Consider the following 27,684-nt stretch of genomic DNA (forward strand, 5'->3'; position numbering starts at 1 on the left):
CTCTTCTTCTTCTGCGCCTGCGCAGGAACAGCGCGGGAGCGCGCCGCCGCCCCCTGCTGGCGGGGACGCGCACGGGGCCGGAGCTCCATAAAGCAGTTAATTGATTTATTTTAGATTGATTTATTTGCATAGTTAAAAATTACACAAATAAAAGTAACAAATTAAAGTGCAGGAAGAGGCGAAAACTCACAGAGCTTATCAGTTCCCTGTAGTTAACATCACATTTATTATCATACAAAACAAAATAGACAAATGAGCAGTTAGAAATCTATAGATGATAGAAATAAATGAAAATCACAAAGAATTTACTCAAGAGAAAAATGATCGGATACATGAATAACGAGACAGCACTTATAAACTTGTTGTTACATTTCTTATCCAATAATCCTCAATAACTAACACGGGAAGTGTCTCAATATCTCCACACATTAGAGCACCTTTAATCTAGTGAATAAGTGGCCGGGGATCGGCTTTACAAACCTTCATAAATTCTGCATGACAATTTAAACCATATTTGTTCAAGAAGGAAACAAAATCAATCACATTCCAAATATCATCTAGAAGATCAGTGACAAAAAATATCCCTTTCTCAAACCGAAAAACCTTCAGTTCTTCCTGTAGTTCTGCCGTTAGTCCAGCAGGGGGAGCCACACCCAGAGGATTGTGGGTAAACGTCTGTCTCCAGTTATAACTGCTATATCTATATATATATATATATATATATATATATATATATATATATATATATATATATATATATATATATATATATATATATATAGATAGATATAGAAGTGTCATCCATTCTGGATTCATTACAAATCAACTGAAATATTGCAAGCCTTTTATTATTTTAATATTGCTGATTATGGCTTACAGTTTAAGATTAAGATTCCCAGAATATTCTAATTTTTTGAGATAGATATTTGGGTTTTCTTAAGCTGTAATTTATGATCAGCAATACCTCGCTAATCATGGATCAATGATATCAGATAATCAGCCAGGATGACCTTCAGGGATCAATCAGATAACTGTTATTATTATTATTATTATTATTATTATTATTATTATTATTATTATTATTATTATTATTATTATTATTATTATTATTATTATTATTACGTTATTCTGTAACGAAGTTCTGGTACTGAGTGTCATCTACAGCAGGGGTTCTTAACCTTTCTGACCTTGGGGCCCAATTTTTTCAGTACAGAGTGGCCCGAGGCCCGTTAAATATTAACACTGTATAGCAGGGGTATTCAAGGTCCATTTAGAGAAAATTTACTCAAGTGAAGGTCCATCATAATATATATATATATATATATATATATATATATATATATATATATATATATATATATATATATATATATATATATATATATATGTATATATATATATATATATATATATATATATATATATATATATATATATATATATATATATATTCAAGTAGCCTCATAGTTGTATCAACATCTGCATCTGACTGTTATATTAAAAAAAGTACATATTTGCCACTTAACATGTGTAACTTGAATTAAACATATTTTTTTCTCTTAAAAATAAAATAGATTTTATTTTATTTTTCAAATGCTATCTTATTTTATTTCTCTACCAGCAATTTGAATTTCCCCTTTTCTTTGTTAATTGTCTCAACACATTTTTATAATAAATTAATATAAACACATCTTAACAATTTAACAGTTTTGCAGTTTCTCTTTCTTCCCCTCTTATAATCTTATGCCCCCACTTTCTGTCGTTCAGTGAGAGAACTGAGCTCTAATTTCTCCTGTCAGGACTTTAAATCTGGGCTGGATGGCGTCAGGTTCTCATATGCATGTAAAGGAGCTCATTGATGACCCTGGAACGATATTTAGTTTTAATTATGTTCATTGTGAGAAAGCTGCCTCACAGCTGTATGTGGAGCCAAACATGGCAGGATGTTTTAAGATGGTCAGTTTATTTTCTGTGACTTCAGTTCAGACTTGAGTGGATTTGTTTGATGAAAAACTTTGTGTTTTGTTTCAGTGGCGTTTCACTTTAGCACTTTGAACGCCACGGTCTCTGAACGTATGAGACACTGGTTTTGTCCCAGTGTGAAGACTGAACAAGGATGAATCTGTCCATTCCGGGTTGAACTTTCCTTTACAAGTGTGCATATTTAAAAATAGAGCGGGGATAAAACTTAGTTGGATTTTCCTTTAGTTATTTACATGAATAAGTTGTCAGGACTGCGTGTGTCGGGGTTTCATCCGAGTCTGATCAGCTGCGACGGGCAGAGCCCGCAGCTCTGGCCGCTGCAGCAGAGTCACTTTCCGATGCTTTTTCGAAAGCCTGAACAGTCCAGTCCAGCAGACTCGACAGCCCACGCATCTACATCTACCATCTTTCACCAGTAACGACGGAGTCGCCGCCCGAGTGGCAGCCTCAGCCGACCTCCCCGGCCGCGGGGACGCGCCGGGATAAATGGTCACGCCGCGCTCGCTCGCTCTGGGCGCAGACCCAAGTAATCGATCCCTGATCCTGGTGGATCTAAACCTACTCTGTGCAAAATAAAGGATTTACTCTGTAAAGACACACCATTTATCTTACTATTACACGTACAGCTAGCTGAGGGTCTTCTTCTCCTCATTTGGTCGGGAGTTGCTATGCAGTCCCGCGGCCCCCGCGGCCCACACGTACAAAACTGAATTCTTTTTGCGGCCCACTAGATGGCGCTCGCGGCCCAAGTGTGGGCCGCGGCCCTATGGTTAAGAATCACTGATCTACAGTGTAGCCGACTACAAGAAACAAAATAATCAAATAGATCATTTATAAACCATTTACTGTAAAACATCTTATCTACTTTATTTTTGGTTTATAATAAACTGCAACAGCAATTTCAAGTGGAACAACAAAGTAGTACAAAAACTAGAACTATAATTAAGTTATATACTATTTATATATAAATGTATATACTATCATTAATGTATATACTATCATTAATATAATGAATATATGTAGATATATGGATGTATATTATGGATATAGATATGTAGGTATTTATATGGATATATTGAGTTATATTATACGTACAGTATTTGTTTATCTATATCTCTATTATTATTATTGTTATACCATTTCTGTCTATTGTTTTCTATTATATTGTAGTATTATAGTAAAGTAATGATAATGTAATACCATGCATTATAATTACTTCTATTATTACACACATACATAGTAACAACTAAATGTTGGTGTTTGTTTTGTTTTCTTTTGTTTGCTTTGATTTTGACTATATTTATAATTGAGTATTATATCACTGTATAAAACAGTTATTAAAGTAGGTATGTGTGTTTTATAATAATACTAATAATAATAATAATAATAATAATAATAATAATAACAATACTACTACTACTACTACTACTACTACTAATAATAATAATAATACATATATAAATAAATAAATATATAAATACATAAATATATAAATAAATAAATATATAAATACATAAATATATAAATAAATAAATAAATAAATAAATAAATAAATACATACATACATACATACATACATACATACATACATACATACATACATACATACACACACACACACACACACACACACACACACACACACACACACACACACACACACACACACACACACACACACACACACACACACACACACACACACACACACACACACACACACACACACACACACACACACACACACACACACACACACATACATACATACATACATACATACATAAATAAATAACATTATTTTTTACATGTGAGTGATGATTCATACATTATCAAAGGTAGGTTATTGTAGAAAAACACAATGATTAATATTATTCTGTTAACAGACTAGAGTAGACGACTGCTGCCTCTCGGCTCTATTTGTTTGATTTTATTTGTTTATTCTATTTAATAATGTCCGTTTTTGTACATTTGAATTTATTCTTATATGGAGAACATATTGACGAAGTTCTGTTTATCTAAGTTGAGTGATTTTAATTATAGTTCTAGTTTTTTGTACTACTTTGTTGTTGCACATCGCTGTGGCAGTAAGTTTATTATAAACCAAAAGTAAAGTAGATAAGATGTTTTACAGTAAATGGTTTATAAATGATCTATTTTATTATTTTGTTTCTTGTAGTCGGCTACACTGTAGATGACACTCAGCATCAAAACTTAGTTACAGAATAACGTAATAATAATAGCAGTGAAGGAGTCGGAGCTCAGACCTTCAAACTGAGACAAATATGAATCAAATAAACACAAAAAACCTTCTCATTCAAGTTAATCAGAAGTTATTTACACCAGTGTGAGGCTTTAATCACCGATAACCCCTTTGTGAGAAACACAATTCATGTTTGGCATAATGTGCAATCATTTTTAGGTGAATCTTCTTCACTTTCAGGTTTTTCACCAATATGGGGGAATGAAAGCTTTAAAATGTGGACAACAAAGGACATTTTAAATCCTGTACAAGGAGAATAAATTGTCATTTGAGGAACTTGTAAATGAATATGGAATCCACCAAACCCATTTCTTTAAATATTTACAGTTAAGGAGCTTCATTTAAGACACAACATATAATCTTAGAGGCGTCTGCAATTTCACTGAACAAAAAGCTAAAAAAGGTCTGAAAAGGAGACGTGTCTCCGTTACTGGAGTTAAATTCAGGAATGATGCAAACATTTAAAAACATGTCATTCTCTTTTGGTTTTTAAGAAAATGTTTTGTAGGCAAGGCAAGGCAAGGCAAATTTATTTATATAGCACAATTCAACACAAGGTAATTCAAAGTGCTTTACATTGACATTAAAAGCGGCAAGACATAATTAGACAGTAAATAATTAGACATAATTAGACAGTAAATAACAAATATGATTGAATAAGATGATAAGAAAAGAAGTAAAATAATAAAAAGCACAATCTGTTAAAAATAAGGGCAGTAGAATACAGCAGGTAAATTTAATTTAAGAGTACGCTTGAGTAAACAGTAATGTTTTTAATCCTGATTTAAAGGATCTACAGTTGGAGCAGACCTCAGGTCTACAGGAAGTTTGTTCCACCGGTGAGGAGCAGAATAACTGAACGCTGATGAACCTTGCTTGGTTCTGGTTCTGGAACCACAAAAAACCAGATCCAGAAGACCTAAGGGGTCTGGGAGCTTCATAGGAACTAACAGATCCAGATGAACCTCAGGGGTCTGGGAGCTTCATAGGAACTAACAGATCCAGATGAAGCTCAGGGGTCTGGGAGCTTCATAGGAACTAACAGATCCAGATGAACCTCAGGGGTCTGGGAGCTTCATAGGAACTAACAGATCCAGATGAACCTCAGGGGTCTGGGAGCTTCATAGGAACTAACAGATCCAGATGAACCTCAGGGGTCTGGGAGCTTCATAGGAACTAACAGATCCAGATGAACCTCAGGGGTCTGGGAGCTTCATAGGAACTAACAGATCCAGATGAACCTCAGGGGTCTGGGAGCTTCATAGGAACTAACAGATCCAGATGAAGCTCAGGGGTCTGGGAGCTTCATAGGAACTAACAGATCCAGATGAACCTCAGGAGTCTGGGAGCTTCATAGGAACTAACAGATCCAGATGAACCTCAGGGGTCTGGGAGCTTCATAGGAACTAACAGATCCAGATGAACCTAAGGGGTCTGGGAGCTTCATAGGAACTAACAGATCCAGATGAACCTCAGGGGTCTGGGAGCTTCATAGGAACTAACAGATCCAGATGAACCTCAGGGGTCTGGGAGCTTCATAGGAACTAACAGATCCAGATGAACCTCAGGGGTCTGGGAGCTTCATAGGAACTAACAGATCCAGATGAACCTCAGGGGTCTGGGAGCTTCATAGGAACTAACAGATCCAGATGAACCTCAGGGGTCTGGGAGCTTCATAGGAACTAACAGATCCAGATGAACCTCAGGCGTCTGGGAGCTTCATAGGAACTAACAGATCCAGATGAACCTCAGGGGTCTGGGAGCTTCATAGGAACTAACAGATCCAGATGAACCTCAGGAGTCTGGGAGCTTCATAGGAACTAACAGATCCAGATGAACCTCAGGGGTCTGGGAGCTTCATAGGAACTAACAGATCCAGATGAACCTCAGGGGTCTGGGAGCTTCATAGGAACTAACAGATTCAGCATATATTTTGGTCCAAGACCATTCAGGTCTTTGTAGACCAGCAGTAAGATTTTAAACTCTATCCTTTGACTCACTGGAAGCCAGTGTAGTGATTTCATGACCGGTGTAATATGGTCCAGTTTCCTGGTGTTTGTAAGGACTCTGGCGGCAGCGTTCTGGATCAGCTGCAGCTGCCTGATTGATTTCTTGTTAAGGCCTGTAAAGATGCCATTGCAATAATCCAACCTACTGAAAATGAATGCATGAATAAGTTTTTCCATGTCTTGTTTAGACAGAATCCCCTTAATTCTAGCAATGTTTTTTAGGTGGTAATAGGCAGATTTAGTGATAAACTTTAGATGGCTGTTGAAGTTCAGTTCTGAGTCAATAATTACACCAAGGCTTGATTTGTAGCTGTCAATGACATGGAGCCAAGGTGAGCGCTGATCTTTTCCCTTTCATTTTTAGGGCCAAAAATGAACCTCTGTCTTTTCTGCATTTAGCTGGAGAAAATTCTGGCACATCCACTCATTGATTTGGTGAATACAGTTACTCAATGAGAGTAGGGGACTGTAGTCATGTGGTGACACTGAAATATAGAGCTGTGTGTCATCCGCATAAGTATGGTAGGAAATGTTGTGATGTTCCATAATCTGAGCTAGGGGTAGCATATAGATGTTGAATAGAAGCGGTCCGAGAATAGCTAGCGGTAGCATATAGATGTTGAATAGAAGCGGTCCGAGAATAGACCCTTGAGGAACCCCACATGTGATCTTGGTTCTCTCAGACTCATGGTTTCCTATTGACACAAAGAAGGCCCTATCTTGTAAGTAAGATTTAAACCATTGAAGCACAGTGCCGGTAAGTCCCACCCACTTTTCCAGTCTGCTGAGAAGAATGTTATGATCAACTGTTTCGAATGCAGCACTGAGATCCAATAATACCAGAACAGAGGATTTGCCTGCATCATTATTCAGATGAATATCATTTAAGACTTTGATGAGTACAGTTTCAGTGCTGTGGTGTGGCCGAAATCCAGACTGAAATACATTAAAGAGGTTGTTTTGCATCATAAAAGCATGGATTTGCTGGAAAACGACCTTTTCAATGATTTTCAATGATTTTCAATGATTGTAAAGCTGTTTTTGAAGCTTATAAGTGCGATTGACTATCTGACAATGTTTCTTTGCTCTTCTATCGTTTCTTTGCTTTTGTTGTTTCTTTGCTTTTCTGTCGTTTCTCTGCTTTTCTGTTATTTCTTTGCTTTTCTATTCTCTTTTTGCTTTTCTGTCGTTTCTTTGCTTTTGTATTCTCTTTTTGGTTTTCTGGAGGTCGGTAGCCACAGAAAGAAAGTAGATAATATAGTTCAGGCTTTTATCAGCAGCAGCTTCTGCCTTTTCAGTCGTTGTTAAACACATGATTATTGGTTTTGTGGGAAATGTTAATGCTTTGCAGAATGTTTTTTGGTGCTGTGTTGTTTTTTGTTGTCATGACTGAATAAACTTCATTCATTCATTCATTCATTCATTCATTCATTCATTCATTCATTCATTCATTCATTCATTCATTCATTCATTCATTCATTCATTCATTCAAACAACGTTACATGTGAGGTGACGATTGTGGCGTTTGCTGTGCAGCTGATTATCTTTATTATTTCTTTATTTACGTATTTGATTTGTCCCCCAGCGACTCCAGAGAGAATTCAGCTGCAGGTTAGGGTTACTGCAGGTTAGGGTTACTGCAGGTTAGGGTTACTGCAGGTTAGGATTACTGCAGGTTAGGGTTACTGCAGGTTAGGGTTATTGCAGGTTAGGGTTACTGCAGGTTAGGGTTATTGCAGGTTAGGGTTACTGCAGGTTAGGGTTAGGGTTACTGCAGGTTAGGGTTACTGCAGGTTAGGGTTACTGCAGGTTAGGGTTAGAGTTACTGCAGGTTACTGCAGGTTAGGGTTACTGCAGGTTAGGGTTACTGCAGGTTAGGGTTAGAGTTACTGCAGGTTACTGCAGGTTAGGGTTACTGCAGGTTAGGGTTAGCGTTACTGCAGGTTAGGGTTACTGCAGGTTAGGGTTAGGATTACTGCAGGTTAGAGTTACTGCAGGTTAGGGTTACTGCAGGTTAGGGTTACTGCAGGTTAGAGTTACTGCAGGTTAGGATTACTGCAGGTTAGAGTTACTGCAGGTTAGGGTTACTGCAGGTTAGGGTTACTGCAGGTTAGGGTTAGGGTTACTGCAGGTTATGGTTACTGCAGGTTAGGGTTAGGGTTACTGCAGGTTAGGGTTACTGCAGGTTAGGGTTACTGCAGGTTAGGGTTAGGGCTACTGCAGGTTAGGGTTAGAGTTACTGCAGGTTAGGGTTACTGCAGGTTAGGGTTAGGGTTACTGCAGGTTAGGGTTACTGCAGGTTAGGGTTACTGCAGGTTCGGGTTAGGGTTACTGCAGGTTAGGGTTATTGCAGGTTACTGCAGGTTACTGCAGGTTAGGGTTACTGCAGGTTAGGGTTATTGCAGGTTAGGGTTATTGCAGGTTAGGGTTACTGCAGGTTAGGGTTACTGCAGGTTAGGGTTAGGGTTACTGCAGGTTAGGATTACTGCAGGTTAGGGTTACTGCAGGTTAGGGTTATTGCAGGTTAGGGTTACTGCAGGTTAGGGTTATTGCAGGTTAGGGTTACTGCAGGTTAGGGTTAGGGTTACTGCAGGTTAGGGTTACTGCAGGTTAGGGTTACTGCAGGTTAGGGTTAGAGTTACTGCAGGTTACTGCAGGTTAGGGTTACTGCAGGTTAGGGTTACTGCAGGTTAGGGTTAGAGTTACTGCAGGTTACTGCAGGTTAGGGTTACTGCAGGTTAGGGTTAGCGTTACTGCAGGTTAGGGTTACTGCAGGTTAGGGTTAGGATTACTGCAGGTTAGAGTTACTGCAGGTTAGGGTTACTGCAGGTTAGGGTTACTGCAGGTTAGAGTTACTGCAGGTTAGGATTACTGCAGGTTAGAGTTACTGCAGGTTAGGGTTACTGCAGGTTAGGGTTACTGCAGGTTAGGGTTAGGGTTACTGCAGGTTATGGTTACTGCAGGTTAGGGTTAGGGTTACTGCAGGTTAGGGTTACTGCAGGTTAGGGTTACTGCAGGTTAGGGTTAGGGTTACTGCAGGTTAGGGTTAGAGTTACTGCAGGTTAGGGTTACTGCAGGTTAGGGTTAGGGTTACTGCAGGTTAGGGTTACTGCAGGTTAGGGTTACTGCAGGTTCGGGTTAGGGTTACTGCAGGTTAGGGTTATTGCAGGTTACTGCAGGTTACTGCAGGTTAGGGTTACTGCAGGTTAGGGTTATTGCAGGTTAGGGTTATTGCAGGTTAGGGTTACTGCAGGTTAGGGTTACTGCAGGTTAGGGTTAGGGTTACTGCAGGTTAGGGTTAGGATTACTGCAGGTTAGGGTTACTGCAGGTTAGGGTTAGGGTTACTGCAGGTTACTGCAGGTTAGGGTTAGGGTTACTGCAGGTTAGGGTTAGGGTTACTGCAGGTTAGGGTTACTGCAGGTTAGGGTTACTGCAGGTTAGGGTTACTGCAGGTTAGGGTTAGGGTTACTGCAGGTTACTGCAGGTTAGGGTTAGGGTTACTGCAGGTTACTGCAGGTTAGGGTTAGGGTTACTGCAGGTTAGGGTTCCTGCAGGTTAGGGTTACTGCAGGTTAGGGTTAGGGTTACTGCAGGTTAGGGTTACTGCAGGTTAGGGTTACTGCAGGTTACGGTTACTGCAGGTTACGGTTACTGCAGGTTAGGGTTAGGGTTACTGCAGGTTAGGGTTAGGGTTACTGCAGGTTAGGGTTACTGCATGTTACTGCAGGTTAGGGTTAGGGTTACTGCAGGTTAGGGTTAGGGTTACTGCAGGTTAGGGTTACTGCAGGTTAGGGTTACTGCAGGTTAGAGTTACTGCAGGTTAGGGTTACTGCAGGTTAGGGTTACTGCAGGTTAGGGTTACTGCAGGTTAGGGTTAGGGTTACTGCAGGTTAGGGTTACTGCATGTTACTGCAGGTTAGGGTTAGGGTTACTGCAGGTTAGGGTTAGGGTTACTGCAGGTTAGGGCTACTGCAGGTTAGGGTTACTGCAGGTTAGGGTTACTGCAGGTTAGGGTTAGGATTACTGCAGGTTAGGGTTAGGGTTACTGCAGGTTACGGTTACTGCAGGTTACTGCAGGTTAAGGTTACTGCAGGACGACCTCAGGTGAACCTACATGTGACCCGGTCATGTGACCCAGTCATGTGACCGTCGTCCTCCTCCCACTCCCGACTGGAACAGAGAAACACGTTTCAGCTCAGAAAAATATGGAATACATCTTTTTTAAATACTTACCTGCTGTACTCTACTGCCCTTATTTTTAACTGCTTGTGCTTTTTTTTTTTACTTATTTTCTTACCCTAACCCTAATTTTATTTACTGTACAACTATGTCTCGCTGATTTCATCCCGTTGCTGCTTCCACCTGCCTGCTGTGCTGTTGCCGTCCCTGACCCACCAGTCTGGCCCTCGGCAGGAGGGTCCCCCCCTGATGAGCCTGGTCCTGCTCAAGGTTTCTTCCCTCCTAAAGGGGAGTTTTTCCTTGCCACTGTTTGGCTTAAGGTTTTTCTCCCACTAGGGGAGTTTTTACCTGCCATTGTTTATGTAATAACTGCTCGGGGGTCATGTTCTGGGTATGGGTCTCTGTAAAGCGTCTAGAGACAACTCTGTTGTATTAGACGCTATATAAATAAAATTGAATTGAATTGAATTGAATTGATTTTAATGTCGATGTAAAGCCCCTTGAATCACCTTGTGTTGAATTGTGCTATATAAATAAACCTGCCTTGCCTTTTTAATTTCTTTGTCACCTTCATTTTCAAAAACTGACATTTGTTAGTACCTGTTTTATAGTTTGTTAGACATCCCCATAGTTCATAAAAGTTGCAGTATTATTAAGCGTTATTTTATTTTATTTATATAATAATTATAACTTGAATTATGTTTATTGGAAAGTGTTTTTTTTTTTTAAATTGCTTAATTTTTAATTAGTTTTTTATTATTACATTAATTGAAATGTGATTTCTTAGGAAAAAGGGAAAGATAAAATAAGCTTCTTTCTGTTTCCTTTCATTCAAGGAAAGAGATTTGTTGTAATTATATTAAACTGTTTTGTTTTTCTTTTAATGAATGAAATAAAGAAAGAAGTAAAAGTCCCCAGGAAACATCTCTCTCTGTAATCTCAACAGAGACAGTAGTGCTTGTATTTGTACTTGGATTGTAGTACCCGGTACTACTAGAACCCAGTATGGGCATAGATGCAGAGCTGCGCTGTGATTGGCCGGCTGAGGAACAATCAGCAGGCAGGACTAAAGCTGGTGGAAGCTGCTGCTCTGTGATTGGCCGGCTGAGGACCAATCACAGCGCAGGATTAAAGCTGGTGGAAGCTGCTGCTCTGTGATTGGCCGGCTGAGGACCAATCAGCAGGCAGGACTAAAGCTGGTGGAAGCTGCTGCTCTGTGATTGGCCGGCTGAGGACCAATCAGCAGGCAGGACTAAAGCTGGTGGAAGCTGCTGCTCTGTGATTGGCCGGCTGAGGACCAATCAGCAGGCAGGACTAAAGCTGGTGGAGGTCAAACGTGCCAGTGTTTTATTTAGTGATTTATCAATGATTCACATCTTAAAATGACATTTAGAGGACCCTGAAAACCTCAGATATGACACTTTAAGACTATTTATCCTCTTTAAAAGGGCCTTTAATTAATAACATTTTCTTTCATTTCATTTTATTCTTTATTTCATTCAAAAAAATAAAACAAACAATTCAATACAAATACAAATGCATATGTTCATAAATTGTGAATGAAAAGGGAGAAGAAAGAAGAATAATCTTATCTAATCTGCCCCTTTTTCCAAGAAATAAATTCACAAATAACATAAATTAAAAATTAAAAAAAAAACACACACAACTACTAAGTAAATAAAAAAATAAAATAAAATTACCGCCATCTATGGGGATGTGAACCAAACTTAACTAACATATTTCATTATATTTACTTAACATACAGGCTTTAATTGTTCTTTTGAAGGTAATGTTCTTTGGTTTCTTTATTCAGATTGTTCCATAAACTGATTCCTTTCACAGAAACACAACGTTCCATCAATTTAGTCCTAAATCTTGTTTTTTTTTTTTAATCTCTGTTCCTTTTAAGTTATACATGCTTTCTCTTTTTTCAAATCTTTTCTGAACGTTGATTGGTAAACTTTTTATATGAGCTATAAACATAATTTGTCTATTAGTTCATGAAATTTCAACAGTTTTAACTGAAGGAATAATGGATTTGTTGGATCTCTATATCATTTTCTACTGATTATTCTTATGGCTCTTTTTTGCTAAATGAAAATCTTTAAGCTGGTGTTGTGTGAACGGAGCCGTTTAACCCTGAACACGATGTTCATTTATATATTTATTTATCATCCACATCTGTTTTCTGACGGGGTCAAAGGTCAAACTGCTGCACGACTGACAGATAAAAGACTGACCTTGAAAAACCTCATGTGTCCAGATAAAAACACTGTGATAAAAACACTTCATATCAGTTTAGAGTCTGAGATATGAACCTGTACCTGGTCCTGAACCAGGACCTGGACCTGGTCCTGGTCCTGGACCAGGTCCAGATCCTGGTCCTGGACCTGGTCCTGGTCCTGGTCCTGGTCCCGTTCCAGATCCTGGTCCTGGACCTGGTCCTGGTCCAGGTCCAGGTCCAGGACTAGGACCAGGTCGAGGACCAGGATGGACCTGCAGGATCCTAGGAGATCTAACAGTTTAAGATTACGATTCCCTGAATATTCTAATTTTTCGAGAAAGGATATTTGAGTTCAGATCAGATCAGCAATATTAAAATAATAAAAGTCTTGCAACATTTCAGTTGATTTGTAATGAATCCAGAAGGGATGACATTTTGGTTTTTGTAATTGCAGAAAATCACAATATTCTAATTTTGGGAGACAGTCCTGTATTATCACGTTTGCTTTCAATAACAGCTAATATGCTTTTATTGAGTTTGCTAATTTAAGGTCGTTGTCTAAAGAGTTCCACAGTTTTACTCCTAAAACGGATAAACATCTACCACGTCATGTTAATCATTATAAGCCTTATATATTATTACAGGGGTGTTCACACTAACTATATCTTTATATTTAAGTGTATTGTTTTGAATGAAAAGTGGGTTTTTCAATGTGAGATAGTGAGACAAGTTAACAATTTTAATAGATTTTTTTGTAAGATATAGATGGGTTGGATTATTGATTCATACGTATTTATTCCCCCACACTCTAGTGATCTAGTGTTTGTAATGATCTTTTATTTATTATACCTTTCATTTATATAATATTGCTATTGTTTTAGATCATTTAGTTTTTAAGGTATTAATGTTTGGCTCCCATGTGAGTTTGTCATCAGTAATTATTCCTAAGAATTTAGTTTGTTTGTTCAGATTTGATGTTATTGATGATTAGCTTTATTGGAGCATTTATCAGTTTATTGCCAAAAACAATTAATTTGGTTTTACTGACACTTAATGATTTAATGATAAACCCGGGTCGGTCCCGCAGGAAACCTGGGTCGGTCCTGCAGGAAACCCGGGTCGGTCCCGCAGGAAACCCGGGTCGGTCCCGCAGGAAACCCGGGTCGGTCCCGCAGGATTCCCGGGTTGGTCCTGCAGGATTCCCGGGTTGGTCCTGCAGGAAACCCGGGTCGGTCCCGCAGGAAACACGGGTCGGTCCTGCAGGAAACCCGGGTCGGTCCTGCAGGATTCCCGGGTTGGTCCTGCAGGACACCCGGGTTGGTCCTGCAGGATTCCCGGGTTGGTCCTGCAGGATTCCCGGGCCACCAGGCAGAAGAAAAAAAGAAGAAAAAAAAATTTTGTGAAAAAAGTCCAAATTTTGAGATTAAAAAGGAAAGGAAAAAGGAAGAAAAAAGAGAAAAAACTAAAAAAAAAAAAAGAAAAAAAGAAGAAAAAAGAGAAAAAAGAAAAAAAGAAAAAGGAAAAAAAAGAAGAAAAAAAGTCAAAATTTTGTGAAAAAAGTCAAAATTTTGAGAAAAAAGTCGAAATGTCGAAAACGCATGCACAAAAAAACGCACGCACGCACAAAAAAACGCACGCACAAAAAAATGCACGCACGCACAAAAAAACGCACACACAAAAACAGCACACACAAAAAACGCATGCACGCATCCACGCACAAAAAAAGCATGCACAAAAAAACCCACGCACGCATGCACCCACACACCAAAAAACGCATGCACAAACGCACGCACGCACAAAAAAACACACACATGCACAAAAAAACGCATAACTGAGACTTTCATCATCTCGATGAATCACCAGGACCTGAACTCTCGTGTTTGTTCTGCTCGTCTTTCCAGATCAACCAGATCCAACAGCGAGTCTGAACAGATCAAACCTCAACCTGCTCAGGTAAAACACCTGAACCTGCTCAGGATTGGTCGTGTTGTCGTCCTGCAGGGGTGTGATTGGTCGTGTTGTCGTCCTGCAGGCGTGTGATTGGTCGTGTTGTCGTCCTGCAGGCGTGTGATTGGTCGTGTTGTCGTCCTGCAGGCGTGTGATTGGTCGTGTTGTCGTCCTGCAGGCGTGTGATTGGTCGTGTTGTCGTCCTGCAGGCGTGTGATTGGTCGTGTTGTCGTCCTGCAGGCGTGTGATTGGTCGTGTTGTCGTCCTGTAGGCGTGTGATTGGTCGTGTTGTCGTCCTGCAGGCGTGTGATTGGTCATGTTGTCGTCCTGCAGGCGTGTGATTGGTCGTGTTAACCTGCAGGCGTGTGATTGGTCGTGTTGTCGTCCTGCAGGCGTGTGATTGGTCGTGTTATCGTCCTGCAGGCGTGTGATTGGTCGTGTTGTCATCTGCAGGCGTGTGATTGGTCGTGTTGTCGTCCTGCAGGCGTGTGATTGGTCGTGTTGTCATCTGCAGGCGTGTGATTGGTCGTGTTGTCGTCCTGCAGGCGTGTGATTGGTCGTGTTGTCGTCCTGCAGGCGTGTGATTGGTCGTGTTGTTGCCCTGCAGGCGTGTGATTGGTCGTGTTGTCGTCCTGCAGGCGTGTGATTGGTCGTGTTGTCGTCCTGCAGGCGTGTGATTGGTCGTGTTGTCATCTGCAGGCGTGTGATTGGTCGTGTTGTCGTCCTGCAGGCGTGTGATTGGTCGTGTTGTCGTCTGCAGGCGTGTGATTGGTCGTGTTGTTGCCCTGCAGGCGTGTGATTGGTCGTGTTGTCGTCCTGCAGGGGTGTGATTGGTCGTGTTGTCGTCCTGCAGGCGTGTGATTGGTCGTGTTGTCGTCCTGCAGGCGTGTGATTGGTCGTGTTGTCGTCCTGCAGGCGTGTGATTGGTCGTGCTGTCGTCCTGCAGGCGTGTGATTGGTCGTGTTGTCGTCCTGCAGGCGTGTGATTGGTCGAGCTCGTCTGCAGGCATGTGATTGGTCGTGTTGTCGTCCTGCAGGCGTGTGATTGGTCGTGTTGTCGTCCTGCAGGCGTGTGATTGGTCGTGTTGTCGTCCTGCAGGCGTGTGATTGGTCGTGTTGTCGTCCTGCAGGCGTGTGATTGGTCGAGCTCGTCTGGGGAACAGCGGCGGTTATTCGTGTGTGACTTGTTTTTACAGCAACTTCCTGCTCCGTCCTGTCAGACGACTCTTAAACGAGCTGAATAATCACGACGAGCCGAGGTGTTCCAGCTGCTTCATAATAACTCCCTCCGATAACAGAGGTCACTCTAGACCAAACACACACACACACACACACACACACACACACACACACACACACACACACACACACACACACACACACACACACACACACACACACACACACACACACACACACACGACCTTGGCAGTATTTACCCGTTATCAGGACTCAGGTATCAGGTTTCCGGCCCTGGACTCTGGTCAAGGCCACCGCTCACATGTGGAATTGTGTTTCCCAGAGATTCACCTGCTGCTGTTTCCTTTTTATCATATTCTCAAGTTTTTGGGATTTTAGAAGGAGATTAAACTTAATGTAACAATGAAACTTCCCAGACCCCTGAGGTTCATCTTGATCTGTTAGTTCCCTAACAGCGTTCAGTTCTTCTGCTCGTCACCGGTGGAACAAACTTCTTCCTGTAGACCTGAGACTCCTTTAAATCAAGATAAAAACATTACTGTTTAATTAAATACTACCTGCTGGTCTCTACTGCCCTTACTTTTGATTATTTTACCTCTTTTCTCATCATTTTATTTCATTTTATTTGTTATTTATGTTTTAATTGTGTCTTGCTGCTTTTAATGTTGATGTAAAGCACTTAGAATTACTTTGTGTTGAATTGTTCTGTACAAATAAACTTGGCTTGCCTTCTGAATTCAGGTCTGATTCACGTCACAATCACCTGGAAACCTGGAGGTGTTATTTCTGCAGATGAACTGATGAACTGGTGTTATTTCTGCAGATGAACTGATGAACTGGTGTTATTTCTGCAGATGAACTGGTGTTATTTCTGCAGATGAACTGATGAACTGGTGTTATTGCTGCAGATGAACGGATGAACTGGTGTTATTGCTGCAGATGAACGGATGAACTGGTGTTATTGCTGCAGATGAACTAGTGCTATTTCTGCAGATGAACTGATGAACTGGTGTTATTTCTGCAGATGAACTGATGAACTGGTGTTATTGCTGCAGATGAACGGATGAACTGGTGTTATTGCTGCAGATGAACGGATGAACTGGTGTTATTGCTGCAGATGAACTAGTGCTATTTCTGCAGATGAACTGATGAACTGGTGTTATTTCTGCAGATGAACTGATGAACTGGTGTTATTTCTGCAGATGAACTGATGAACTGGTGTTATTTCTGCAGATGAACGGATGAACTGGTGTTATTTCTGCAGATGAACTGATGAACTGGTGTTATTTCTGCAGATGAACTGATGAACTGGTGTTATTTCTGCAGATGAACGGATGAACTGGTGTTATTTCTGCAGATGAACTGATGAACTGGTGTTATTTCTGCAGATGAACTGATGAACTGGTGTTATTTCTGCAGATGAACGGATGAACTGGTGTTATTGCTGCAGATGAACTGATGAACTGCAGATAAGAGTTCATGCGTGTCGCTCCAGAGTAACAGGGAGAAATTGAGATTGTGTTTTTGAATTGAAGCATGAAGTGAGTGTGACGTTCCTGCCTGGGAGGGTTGAGGGTTGGGATCCTCCCTCAGATTAACCCTGCAGGAGGAGAATATAAACCTGCAGGAGCTGCAGGCGTCAGACTCGCTAAACTATCTGCAGTCAGGAACAAACCCGTCAGGAACAAACCCGTCAGGAACAAACCCGTCAGGAACAAACCCGTCAGGAACAAACCCGTCAGACGGAGCTCCGCGTCTGCAGAAACTTCAGGCTTCAGTTTCTCAGCTGGAACTTCATCAGTTCTGGGATTTTTTACTTTAATGAAACAAGGTTTTTGCTGATTCTGTCCAGTCCGGGAGGTTTCTGCCCCCCCACCACCTCCGACCTCCATCTGGACCTCTGTCACCTCTGGACCTCCGACCTCCGTCTGGACCTCCGTCCGGATCTCCGACCTTCGTCTGGACCTCCGACTTCCGTCTGGACCTCCGTCACCTCTGGACCTCCGTCTGGACCTCCGTCTGGACCTCCGACTTCCGTCTGGACCTCCGTCACCTCTGGACCTCCATCACCTCTGGACCTCCGTCTGACCTCCGTCTGGAGCTTCCTCTGGTCCTCCGTCCTCCGTGTCCGTCCTCGGACCCTGGTCCCCCAGGAAGATGATGCTCAGCGTGGCCCTGATCTGGGGGGTTCTGGTCGGGTTCTGCTGTCTACTCTGGTTGGCGCTGGGAATCAGACACAGGTAAAAGATTCACCTGGTTCTGATCTGGGGGGTTCTGGTCGGGTTCTGGTTCTGTCTTTTATCTCTCCTGACTCCTGCAGGATCCACAACAGAATGATGCTTTTTTTGTCTGCATATATTTATATATATATATTTAAAAAAAATCTATATAGATATATATATTAATAAAATAAATATATATGATGTATTAAAATATATATTATATAATAAAAATGTATATATATATATATATATATATATATATATATATATATATATATATATATTTTTTTTTTTTATTATACAATATATATACTTTATTATATAATATATATTTTAATACATCATATATATTTATTTTATTAATATATATATCTATATAGATTTTTTTTTATATATATATATATGTATATATATATATATATATATATATATATATATATATATATAGGATATATTTCTTTTAAAGACTGATGCTTCTAAACTAACACCCGGGTGGACGGACCTGAGTTTCTCCAGAAAGTTCTCCAGAAAGTTCTCAGGTTTCACAAACAACATCGAGCTCCGAGTGAGAAAAACAAAACCCCAGTAACTGAAGTGAGAACAAGTTTGTGAGTCAGTGACGAGTCAATGATGAGTCAGCTGTCATGGGTTATTATCTCCTGATGAGCTGCACCATCCGCTCATTCAGACGCTTGTGGTTTTAAATTAAATTCTTTGTCTAAAAACAACCAAAAGGCAGCGTGTGCAGATTCCTCAGGGTTTCCATGCAGGTCGTTGCAGATTCCTCCGTCCGTCCGTCTGCTGCAGGGTTTCCATCATCTGCTCCGTGCAACCGTCTCAAAAACACTCAAATAAAATATATCTGTAGGAAATATTTGAAGTTAAGGTTTTTAGGTCCTATTATTTAAATTGGTAAATTCTTTATTTGCAAATATCTTGCATTCAGTTCAACATTGTCACAGAAATGAACGTGTTAAATGAACACGTTCATTTGAACTTCTTCATCTGAACTTCTTCATTTGAAGGACGGCTTCATCCCCTACCTCGTCCAGACGTGTCCTAACATCTCCTAGTCCCTGATTTGTCCTGATTTCTGTCCTCTGTACCTCCCAGGCGTCCCAACGAGCCGGCCGTGGAGAACGGCTTCATCCCGTTCCTGGGCTGTGCGCTGCAGTTCGGGTCCAACCCTCTGCAGTTCCTGCTCAGCCGGCAGAAGAAGCATGGCCACATCTTCACCTGCAAGATCGCCGGCCAGTTCATCCACTTCCTGTGCGACCCGTTCTCCTACCACTCGGTGATCCGGCAAGGCCGGCACCTGGACTGGAGGAAGTTCCACTTCGCCACGTCCGTCAAGGTGGGAGACGTCCTCGTGGACGGGAGACGTCCTAGTGGTAAAGGCTTTTGTTTCTGGTACACCAACGACGCTGAACCCGGTTTTTGTTCTGCAGGCGTTTGGCCATGACAGCTTCGACCCGCGACACGGTCACACCACGGAGAACCTGCACCAGACCTTCCTGAAGACGCTGCAGGGCGACGCGCTGCCGTCCCTCATCGAGACAATGATGGGACACCTGCAGGACGTCCTGCTCAAGTCCGACACGCTTAGTCCTAGCAAGGAACGCTGGCAGGTGGACGGCATCTTCGCCTTCTGCTACAAGGTCGGTACCCGGACTCAAACCGCCGCAGGCTCCTTCCTCCGGTGTGTGGGTTACTGAGGTGATCGTTGTGATTCTTGTCGTCTAAAGGTGATGTTTGAGTCGGGCTACCTGACTCTGTTCGGGAAGGAGCTGGGCGAGGACCAGACAGCAGCTCGCCAGGAGGCCCAGAAGGCCCTGGTCCTCAACGCTCTGGAGAACTTCAAGGAGTTTGATAAGATCTTCCCGGCGCTGGTGGCCGGGCTGCCCATCCACGTCTTCCAGAGCGCCTACTCGGCCCGGGAGGTACGTGCTGTTCCCCTGCCTCACCCGACCCTCCCTAACCCTGGTGTTCCCCTGCCTCACCCGACCCTCCCTAACCCATTAAATACAATTAAGCAATACAATTAACATTGTATTGCTCTTAAACTTGCTTGTTTTTATATTCTAGCCGGGGGGACTGCCAATGGGAATTAGCCAATAGGCTACATTTGGGTGCATCTGCTTTTATTTTGTAAATGCATAATGATGCACTGTCCCTCCTTACCAAATAAAATAAATTTAAATTGAATTGAAAATTGAAACCGTGGTGTTTCATCTCCAGAACCTGGCGAGGACGATGCACGCCGACGTCCTGTCCAAGAGGACCAACATGTCGGACCTGATCTCCATGAGGATGATCCTCAACGACTCCCTGTCGACCTTCAACGACCTCAGCAAGGCCCGGACCCACGTGGCTCTGCTGTGGGCGTCGCAGGCCAACACGCTGCCGGCCACATTCTGGAGCCTGTTCTACATGATCAGGTACTAGTACACGTCCAGGTACTAGTACACGCTGCCAGCCACGTTCTGGAGCCTCTTCTACATGATCAGGTACTAGTACACGTACTTCTACATGATCAGGTACTAGTACATGTACTTCTACATGATCAGGTACGAGTACTAGTACACGACCAGGTACTAGTACACCACCAGGTACTACATGATCAGGTACTAGTACTAGTACACGTCCAGGTACTAGTACATGTACTTCTACATGATCATTTACTAGTACATGTCCAGGTACTAGTACACGCTGCCGGCCACGTTCTGGAGCCTCTTCTACATGATCAGGTACTAGTACACGATCAGGTACTAATACATGATCAGGTACTAATACACGACCAGGTACTAGTACATGATCAGGTACTAGTACATGATCAGGTACTACATGATCGGGTACTAGTACATAATCAGGTACTAGTATATGATCAGGTACTAATACACGACCTTGTACTAATACATGATCAGGTACTAGTAAAATTTGGAGAAAAAAGTCAAAATGTCGAGAACGTTTTTTTTAACTTTTTTCTCAACAAACAATTAGACTTTTTTCTCGACATTTTGACTTTTTTCTCGAAGTGCATAATGAAAAGAAATCTTCCTCCTCTAAAATATTAGTTTATTTTTCTCCTGCCTGCCCTGATACTCTTCCGTAGAAAACCGGCCCTTTGTTTCCCGTCTAGTGGCGTATGCAGACGACTCTATCTCTGTCTTAACTGATTGTACTGATATAATGGAGTTTTGGATTGAACCATATTCCATATTGAAAACAGAAGTGCAGCATCATTCTGTCCTCAACTCTTAACCATGTAGACATTGTAGATATAAGTAACGGATTCACCTGCAGCCAACCGTCACCTGTGAAGCTCGTTATAGACCTGCAGCGTAGAAATGAGAATCTATAAAAGCAGTTCTTACCTGAACAAACCACTGGTACCCAGAACTGACGGAGGTTCTTCTCTTCTGTCTCAGGAGTCCAGACGCCATGAAAGCAGCTTCTCACGAGGTCCAGAAGGTTCTGCAGGACTCCGGCTTGACCGTCGACCCCAGCGAGCCCAACCTGAACCTGAGCCGGGAGCAGCTGGACAACATGCCGGTCCTCGGTGAGATTCCTGTGTTTCCACCAATATAAACCATTTCAGGATGGAATCATATCAACACCACGAACAAATGAACAAATATTTACAAAATTGTCGCAACTCACCGATGAAGCCTCATAGAACTCGTCTGATCAAAAGTATTCCCACAAAAATGGTCTGGTTACAGTCAGAAAGGTCCAGTAGATCCAATCCAGTAAAGTATTTAGTCTAAAATACATGATTACACCAGTAGAGAGAGAGACCATTTATTTAATAAATATTTTGGAGGACCTGGAAATAATTAAAAGAACAGATTGAAACAGGAAACGATGGTTGAAATGGTGATCTTTTCAAAGTTGTAGCGGTTAAGTTAGTGTTTATTCCAGTAGACGTAACTTCCGGTCCCCCCCTATCCAATCAGAACCTTCCCAACCCCCAGACCTGGAGAGGAATTGGAGAAAGACCATCAAACGTGGTTTTCATGGAAACCTCAATTCAGAATTACTATTTCCATGTAAACTGGAAGGAAAATTGTTTAATTCAGAATTATCTAATTCGGAATAATTAATTCCAAATTAAAAAACATCATGTAACCGTGGCCAGTGTTACCTTTCAAACGAGACCAAAAACATCCATGTATTCAAACGGTTCAAGAGCAGCTTTCACTTTACTTTTGCTTTGGCCTTGGACTGGCATTTTATGCAAATTCTACATGAGTGGTAACAGGTGTCGAAGAATAATATAAAATCCAGTTGAGAAGTCTGCTGTGGTGTAGTGAGTTTTATTCTGTGGTGTAGTGAGTTTTATTCAGTAGCCGGCGGTGAGCAGACCTACATAGAGCGTGTCTGGGTTGGTGTGCTGACCCTGAGTGGTTGGAATCATGACTTTTATACAGTAAGTTCAAAACACAAAAGGCAATAATCAACAAGCCAAAGGTGAAAGACAAAAAGCAATTAAAGGGTATTTACAGTCAGATGTGATCTGTGGCCAAATGCCGTTATCGGGCACTCGGCATGAATATCATTCAGTTGTAAATTACCTCATAGGGTGTTCTCGTGATTCAAGTCTGTGGCCTAATGAGTTGGTATTAACATATCAGTCAGTCAGGAACTTGGTCATATGGCATTCCCGTGGTTCAAGTCCGTTCAAAGGTGTCGGCCCTGCAGTTGGTAGGAAGCTGGAGTTTCACGTCAGCCACGGTGTCACAATGCCTCATCACAGGTTAAACGACTGCTGTAGTATTTCTGGTTCAGGTTCCTCTTTCTGTCCACACACAACTAAACTAGTGCAGTATTTCTGGTTCATGTTCCTCTTTCTGTCCACAGACAACTAAACTAGTGCAGTATTTCTGGTTCATGTTCCTCTTTCTGTCCACAGACAACTAAACTAGTGCAGTATTTCTGGTTCAGGTTGCTCTTTCTGTCCACAGACAACTAAACTAGTGCAGTATTTCTGGTTCACGTTCCTCCTTCCGTCCACAGACAACTAAACTAGTGCAGTATTTCTGGTTCATGTTCCTTCTTCCGTCCACAGACAACTAAACTAGTGCAGTATTTCTGGTTCATGTTCCTCTTTCCGTCCACAGACAACTAAACTAGTGCAGTATTTCTGGTTCATGTTCCTTCTTCCGTCCACAGACAGCATCATCAAGGAAGCCATGCGTCTCTCCAGCGCCTCCATGAACGTTCGCGTTGCCAAGGAGAACTTCCTGCTCCACCTGGACAACCAGGAGGCGTATCACATCAGGAAGGACGACGTGATCGCGCTGTACCCGCCCATGCTGCACTACGACCCCCAGATCTACGAGGATCCATACGTAAGAATTAATTAAGGCCCAAGCACTTACAGTGCTAGGGATCTGTAGGAATTTTTCTTTCTTTCTTTATTCTTCTGACGAAATGAGGGCCCCTTTTCCCCCTAAACATGCCCAAAAAGTCACAAAATTTTGCACGCAAGCCAGACCTGGCGAAAAATGTGATATTTAATGGTTTGCATTAATGTGTGTGGCCTAACGGCTCAACAGCGCCCCCTAGAAAACTTTGTGCCTCAAGCCCCACAATACGGTTTGATGTACATGCACGAAAATCGCTACACACCTGTATCATGTCACAACTTAAAGAAAAGTCTCTTGGCGCCATGGCCGAAACTCAACAGGAAGTCGGCCATTTTGAACATTTTGAATTAATTGTGTAATTTTGGCGCAATTTATGCCATTCCTTCGGCAGTTAATACGGCCCGAACCGTAACGTGCCCCCAGGTGTGTTATACATCAAAACGTGCGTCTCCATCCTGCGACGATGCGCATTACTTTTCTCAGTCAAAAGCGTTACCGTGGCGACGCTAGACGCCAAAAAGCGCGCATCCCCTTCATCTGATTGGTCCATATTTGATAGTTCTCCAAAAGTCACCAAATTTTGCACCAAGCCAGGCCTGGTGATAAATTTGATATTTCTTGGTTTGCATTAATGGGCGTGGCCTAACGGCTCAACAGCGCCCCCTAGAAAATTTTTCTCTGCCATAACTTTTGAATGGTTTGACATAGAGAGTCGTGGGTGGTGTCATGGGACTCGGTATTGAGTCCTTGACCATAATTGGCCTGAATTAGCTCCACCTTTTCTTCTGATTGGTTGTCCCTTTTTTCTGCTATAACTTTTGAATGTTTTGACATAGGAAGTCGTGGGTGGTGTCATTTCTGATATGCTTATGGGGGACGGTGGCCGTGAGGTCGAGGGCCCGTTCATCGCTGCTTGCAGCTTTAATTTGATTTCTATTTGTCTCAAATATGCACAAGCATAAAACAAACAGTATACATATTGATATAAAACAAATAGCACATTACGATGAAGTGCAAGTTGGAGAAGGAGCTAAAGGAAGCAAAGCTGATCAAGTTCAGCCCCCCCTTACATTGTCTTGTAGTATATAATACAACTATATATAAAATACAATTACATATGTATATATATATATATATATATATATATATATATATATATATATATATATATATATATATATATATATATATATATATATATATATATATATATATATATATATATACTAAACTAACCAACTAAATTACTTGTTTCCAGCAGAACGTACCTATAATGCCCCTCTCCTCTCCTTTAGGAGTATAAAGATAAATAACCTACCCATAATGCCCCTCTTCTTACCCATAATGCCCCTCTTCTCCTCTCCTCTCCTCCAGGAGTTCAAGTTTGACCGGTTACTGGACGAGAAGGGCCAGGAGAACTTACCCATAATGCCCCTCTTCTCTCCTACCCATAATGCCCCTCTTCTATCTTATCCATAATGCCCTTCTTCTTACCCATAATGCCCCTCTTCTTACCCATAATGCCCCTCTTCTTACCCATAATGCCCCTCTTCTCTCCTACCCATAATGCCCCTCTTCTTACCCATAATGCCCCTCTTCTTACCCATAATGCCCCTCTTCTCTCCTACCCATAATGCCCCTCTTCTTACCCATAATGCCCCTCTTCTCTCCTACCCATAATGCCCCTCTTCTATCTTATCCATAATGCCCCTCTTCTTACCCATAATGCCCCTCTTCTTACCCATAATGCCCCTCTTCTCTCCTACCCATAATGCCCCTCTTCTTACCCATAATGCCCCTCTTCTTACCCATAATGCACCTCTTCTCCTCTCTTCTCCTCCAGGAGTTCAAGTTTGACCACAGCTTTTCTGATTGGTTGTTTCCAGCAGAACCTACCCATAATGCCCCTCTTCTCTCCTACCCATAATGCCCCTCTTCTTACCCATAATGCCCCTCTTCTCTCCTACCCATAATGCCCCTCTTCTTACCCATAATGCCCCTCTTCTCTCCTACCCATAATGCCCCTCTTCTTACCCATAATGCCCCTCTTCTCTCCTACCCATAATGCCCCTCTTCTTACCCATAATGCCCCTCTTCTCTCCTACCCATAATGCCCCTCTTCTTACCCATAATGCCCCTCTTCTCTCCTACCCATAATGCCCCTCTTCTCTCCTACCCATAATGCCCCTCTTCTCTCCTACCCATAATGCGCCTCTTCTCTCCTACCCATAATGCCCCTCTTCTCTCCTACCCATAATGCGCCTCTTCTCTCCTACCCATAATGCCCCTCTTCTCTCCTACCCATAATGCCCCTCTTCTCTCCTACCCATAATGCCCCTCTTCTCTCCTACCCATAATGCCCCTCTTCTCTCCTACCCATAATGCCCCTCTTCTCTCCTACCCATAATGCCCCTCTTCTCTCCTACCCATAATGCGCCTCTTCTCTCCTACCCATAATGCCCCTCTTCTCTCCTACGCATAATGCCCCTCTTCTCTCCTAGCCATAATGCCCCTCTTCTTACCCATAATGCCCCTCTTCTTACCCATAATGCCCCTCTTCTCTCCTACCCATAATGCCCCTCTTCTTACCCATAATGCCCCTCTTCTTACCCATAATGCACCTCTTCTCCTCTCTTCTCCTCCAGGAGTTCAAGTTTGACCACAGCTTTTCTGATTGGTTGTTTCCAGCAGAACCTACCCATAATGCCCCTCTTCTCTCCTACCCATAATGCCCCTCTTCTTACCCATAATGCCCCTCTTCTCTCCTACCCATAATGCCCCTCTTCTTACCCATAATGCCCCTCTTCTCTCCTACCCATAATGCCCCTCTTCTCTCCTACCCATAATGCCCCTCTTCTTACCCATAATGCCCCTCTTCTCCTCTCCTCTCCTCCAGGAGTTCAAGTTTGACCGGTTACTGGACGAGAAGGGCCAGGAGAACTTACCCATAATGCCCCTCTTCTCTCCTACCCATAATGCCCCTCTTCTATCTTATCCATAATGCCCTTCTTCTTACCCATAATGCCCCTCTTCTTACCCATAATGCCCCTCTTCTTACCCATAATGCCCCTCTTCTTACCCATAATGCCCCTCTTCTTACCCATAATGCCCCTCTTCTCTCCTACCCATAATGCCCCTCTTCTATCTTATCCATAATGCCCTTCTTCTTACCCATAATGCCCCTCTTCTTACCCATAATGCCCCTCTTCTTACCCATAATGCCCCTCTTCTCTCCTACCCATAATGCCCCTCTTCTATCTTATCCATAATGCCCCTCTTCTTACCCATAATGCCCCTCTTCTTACCCATAATGCCCCTCTTCTTACCCATAATGCCCCTCTTCTCTCCTACCCATAATGCTTCTCTTCTTACCCATAATGCCCCTCTTCTCTCCTACCCATAATGCCCCTCTTCTATCTTATCCATAATGCCCCTCTTCTTACCCATAATGCCCCTCTTCTCTCCTACCCATAATGCCCCTCTTCTTACCCATAATGCCCCTCTTCTTACCCATAATGCCCCTCTTCTTACCCATAATGCCCCTCTTCTCTCCTACCCATAATGCTTCTCTTCTTACCCATAATGCCCCTCTTCTCTCCTACCCATAATGCCCCTCTTCTATCTTACCCATAATGCCCCTCTTCTTACCCATAATGCCCCTCTTCTCTCCTACCCATAATGCCCCTCTTCTTACCCATAATGCCCCTCTTCTCTCCTACCCATAATGCCCCTCTTCTTACCCATAATGCCCCTCTTCTCTCCTACCCATAATGCCCCTCTTCTCTCCTACCCATAATGCCCCTCTTCTTACCCATAATGCCCCTCTTCTTACCCATAATGCCCCTCTTCTCTCCTACCCATAATGCCCCTCTTCTTACCCATAATGCCCCTCTTCTCACCCATAATGCCCCTCTTCTTCTTCTCTCCTCCAGGAGTTCAAGTTTGACCGGTTCCTGGACGAGCAGAACCAGGAGAAGACCACGTTCTACCGCGGCGGCCGGCGGCTACGCTACTACTTCCTGCCGTTCGGCTCCGGCGTCACCAAGTGTCCCGGCCGGTTCTTCGCCCTGTACGAGATCAAGCAGTTCCTGTCCCTGGTCCTGGCCTACTTCCACCTGGAACTGCTGGACCCGGCCTCCAGGGTCCCCCCTCTGGACCAGTCCCGGGCCGGCCTGGGGATCCTGCAGCCCAGCTATGACGTGGACTTCAGGTACCGGCTGAAGACCGGGTCCTAGACCGGGTCCTGGACCGGGACCGGGTCCTGGACCGGGACCTAGACCTGGACCTAG

General features: G+C 42.6%; 2 protein-coding genes across 2 annotated transcripts in view; both read left to right on the forward strand.

Annotated features, from left to right (window-relative positions):
• LOC133451729 (NACHT, LRR and PYD domains-containing protein 3-like) overlaps positions 1 to 27,684 on the forward strand; it is a 135,089-nt gene that overhangs the window by 64,115 nt on the left and 43,290 nt on the right. The window lies entirely within an intron of this gene.
• Positions 17,881 to 27,657, forward strand: LOC133452283 (cytochrome P450 7A1). The gene is made up of 8 exons (XM_061731502.1): positions 17,881 to 18,044; positions 19,140 to 19,380; positions 19,475 to 19,684; positions 19,772 to 19,966; positions 20,265 to 20,464; positions 21,455 to 21,585; positions 23,199 to 23,377; positions 27,328 to 27,657. Exons 1-8 carry the CDS (start codon positions 17,962 to 17,964, stop codon positions 27,628 to 27,630), a joined length of 1,542 nt encoding a protein of 513 aa, XP_061587486.1. The 5' UTR covers positions 17,881 to 17,961; the 3' UTR covers positions 27,631 to 27,657.

Source organism: Cololabis saira, chromosome 10, assembly GCF_033807715.1.
Source record: "Cololabis saira isolate AMF1-May2022 chromosome 10, fColSai1.1, whole genome shotgun sequence".
NCBI lineage: Eukaryota > Metazoa > Chordata > Actinopteri > Beloniformes > Belonidae > Cololabis > Cololabis saira.

Excerpts from the sequence above, each read along its gene's own strand:
- LOC133452283 (XM_061731502.1), top strand. The coding sequence starts at position 17,962 with ATGATGCTCAGCGTGGCCCTGATCTGGGGGGTTCTGGTCGGGTTCTGC. Across the intron at positions 19,967-20,264 it reads GCGCCTACTCGGCCCGGGAG|AACCTGGCGAGGACGATGCA; the intron begins GTACGTGCTGTT and ends TTTCATCTCCAG. Across the intron at positions 21,586-23,198 it reads GGACAACATGCCGGTCCTCG|ACAGCATCATCAAGGAAGCC; the intron begins GTGAGATTCCTG and ends TTCCGTCCACAG.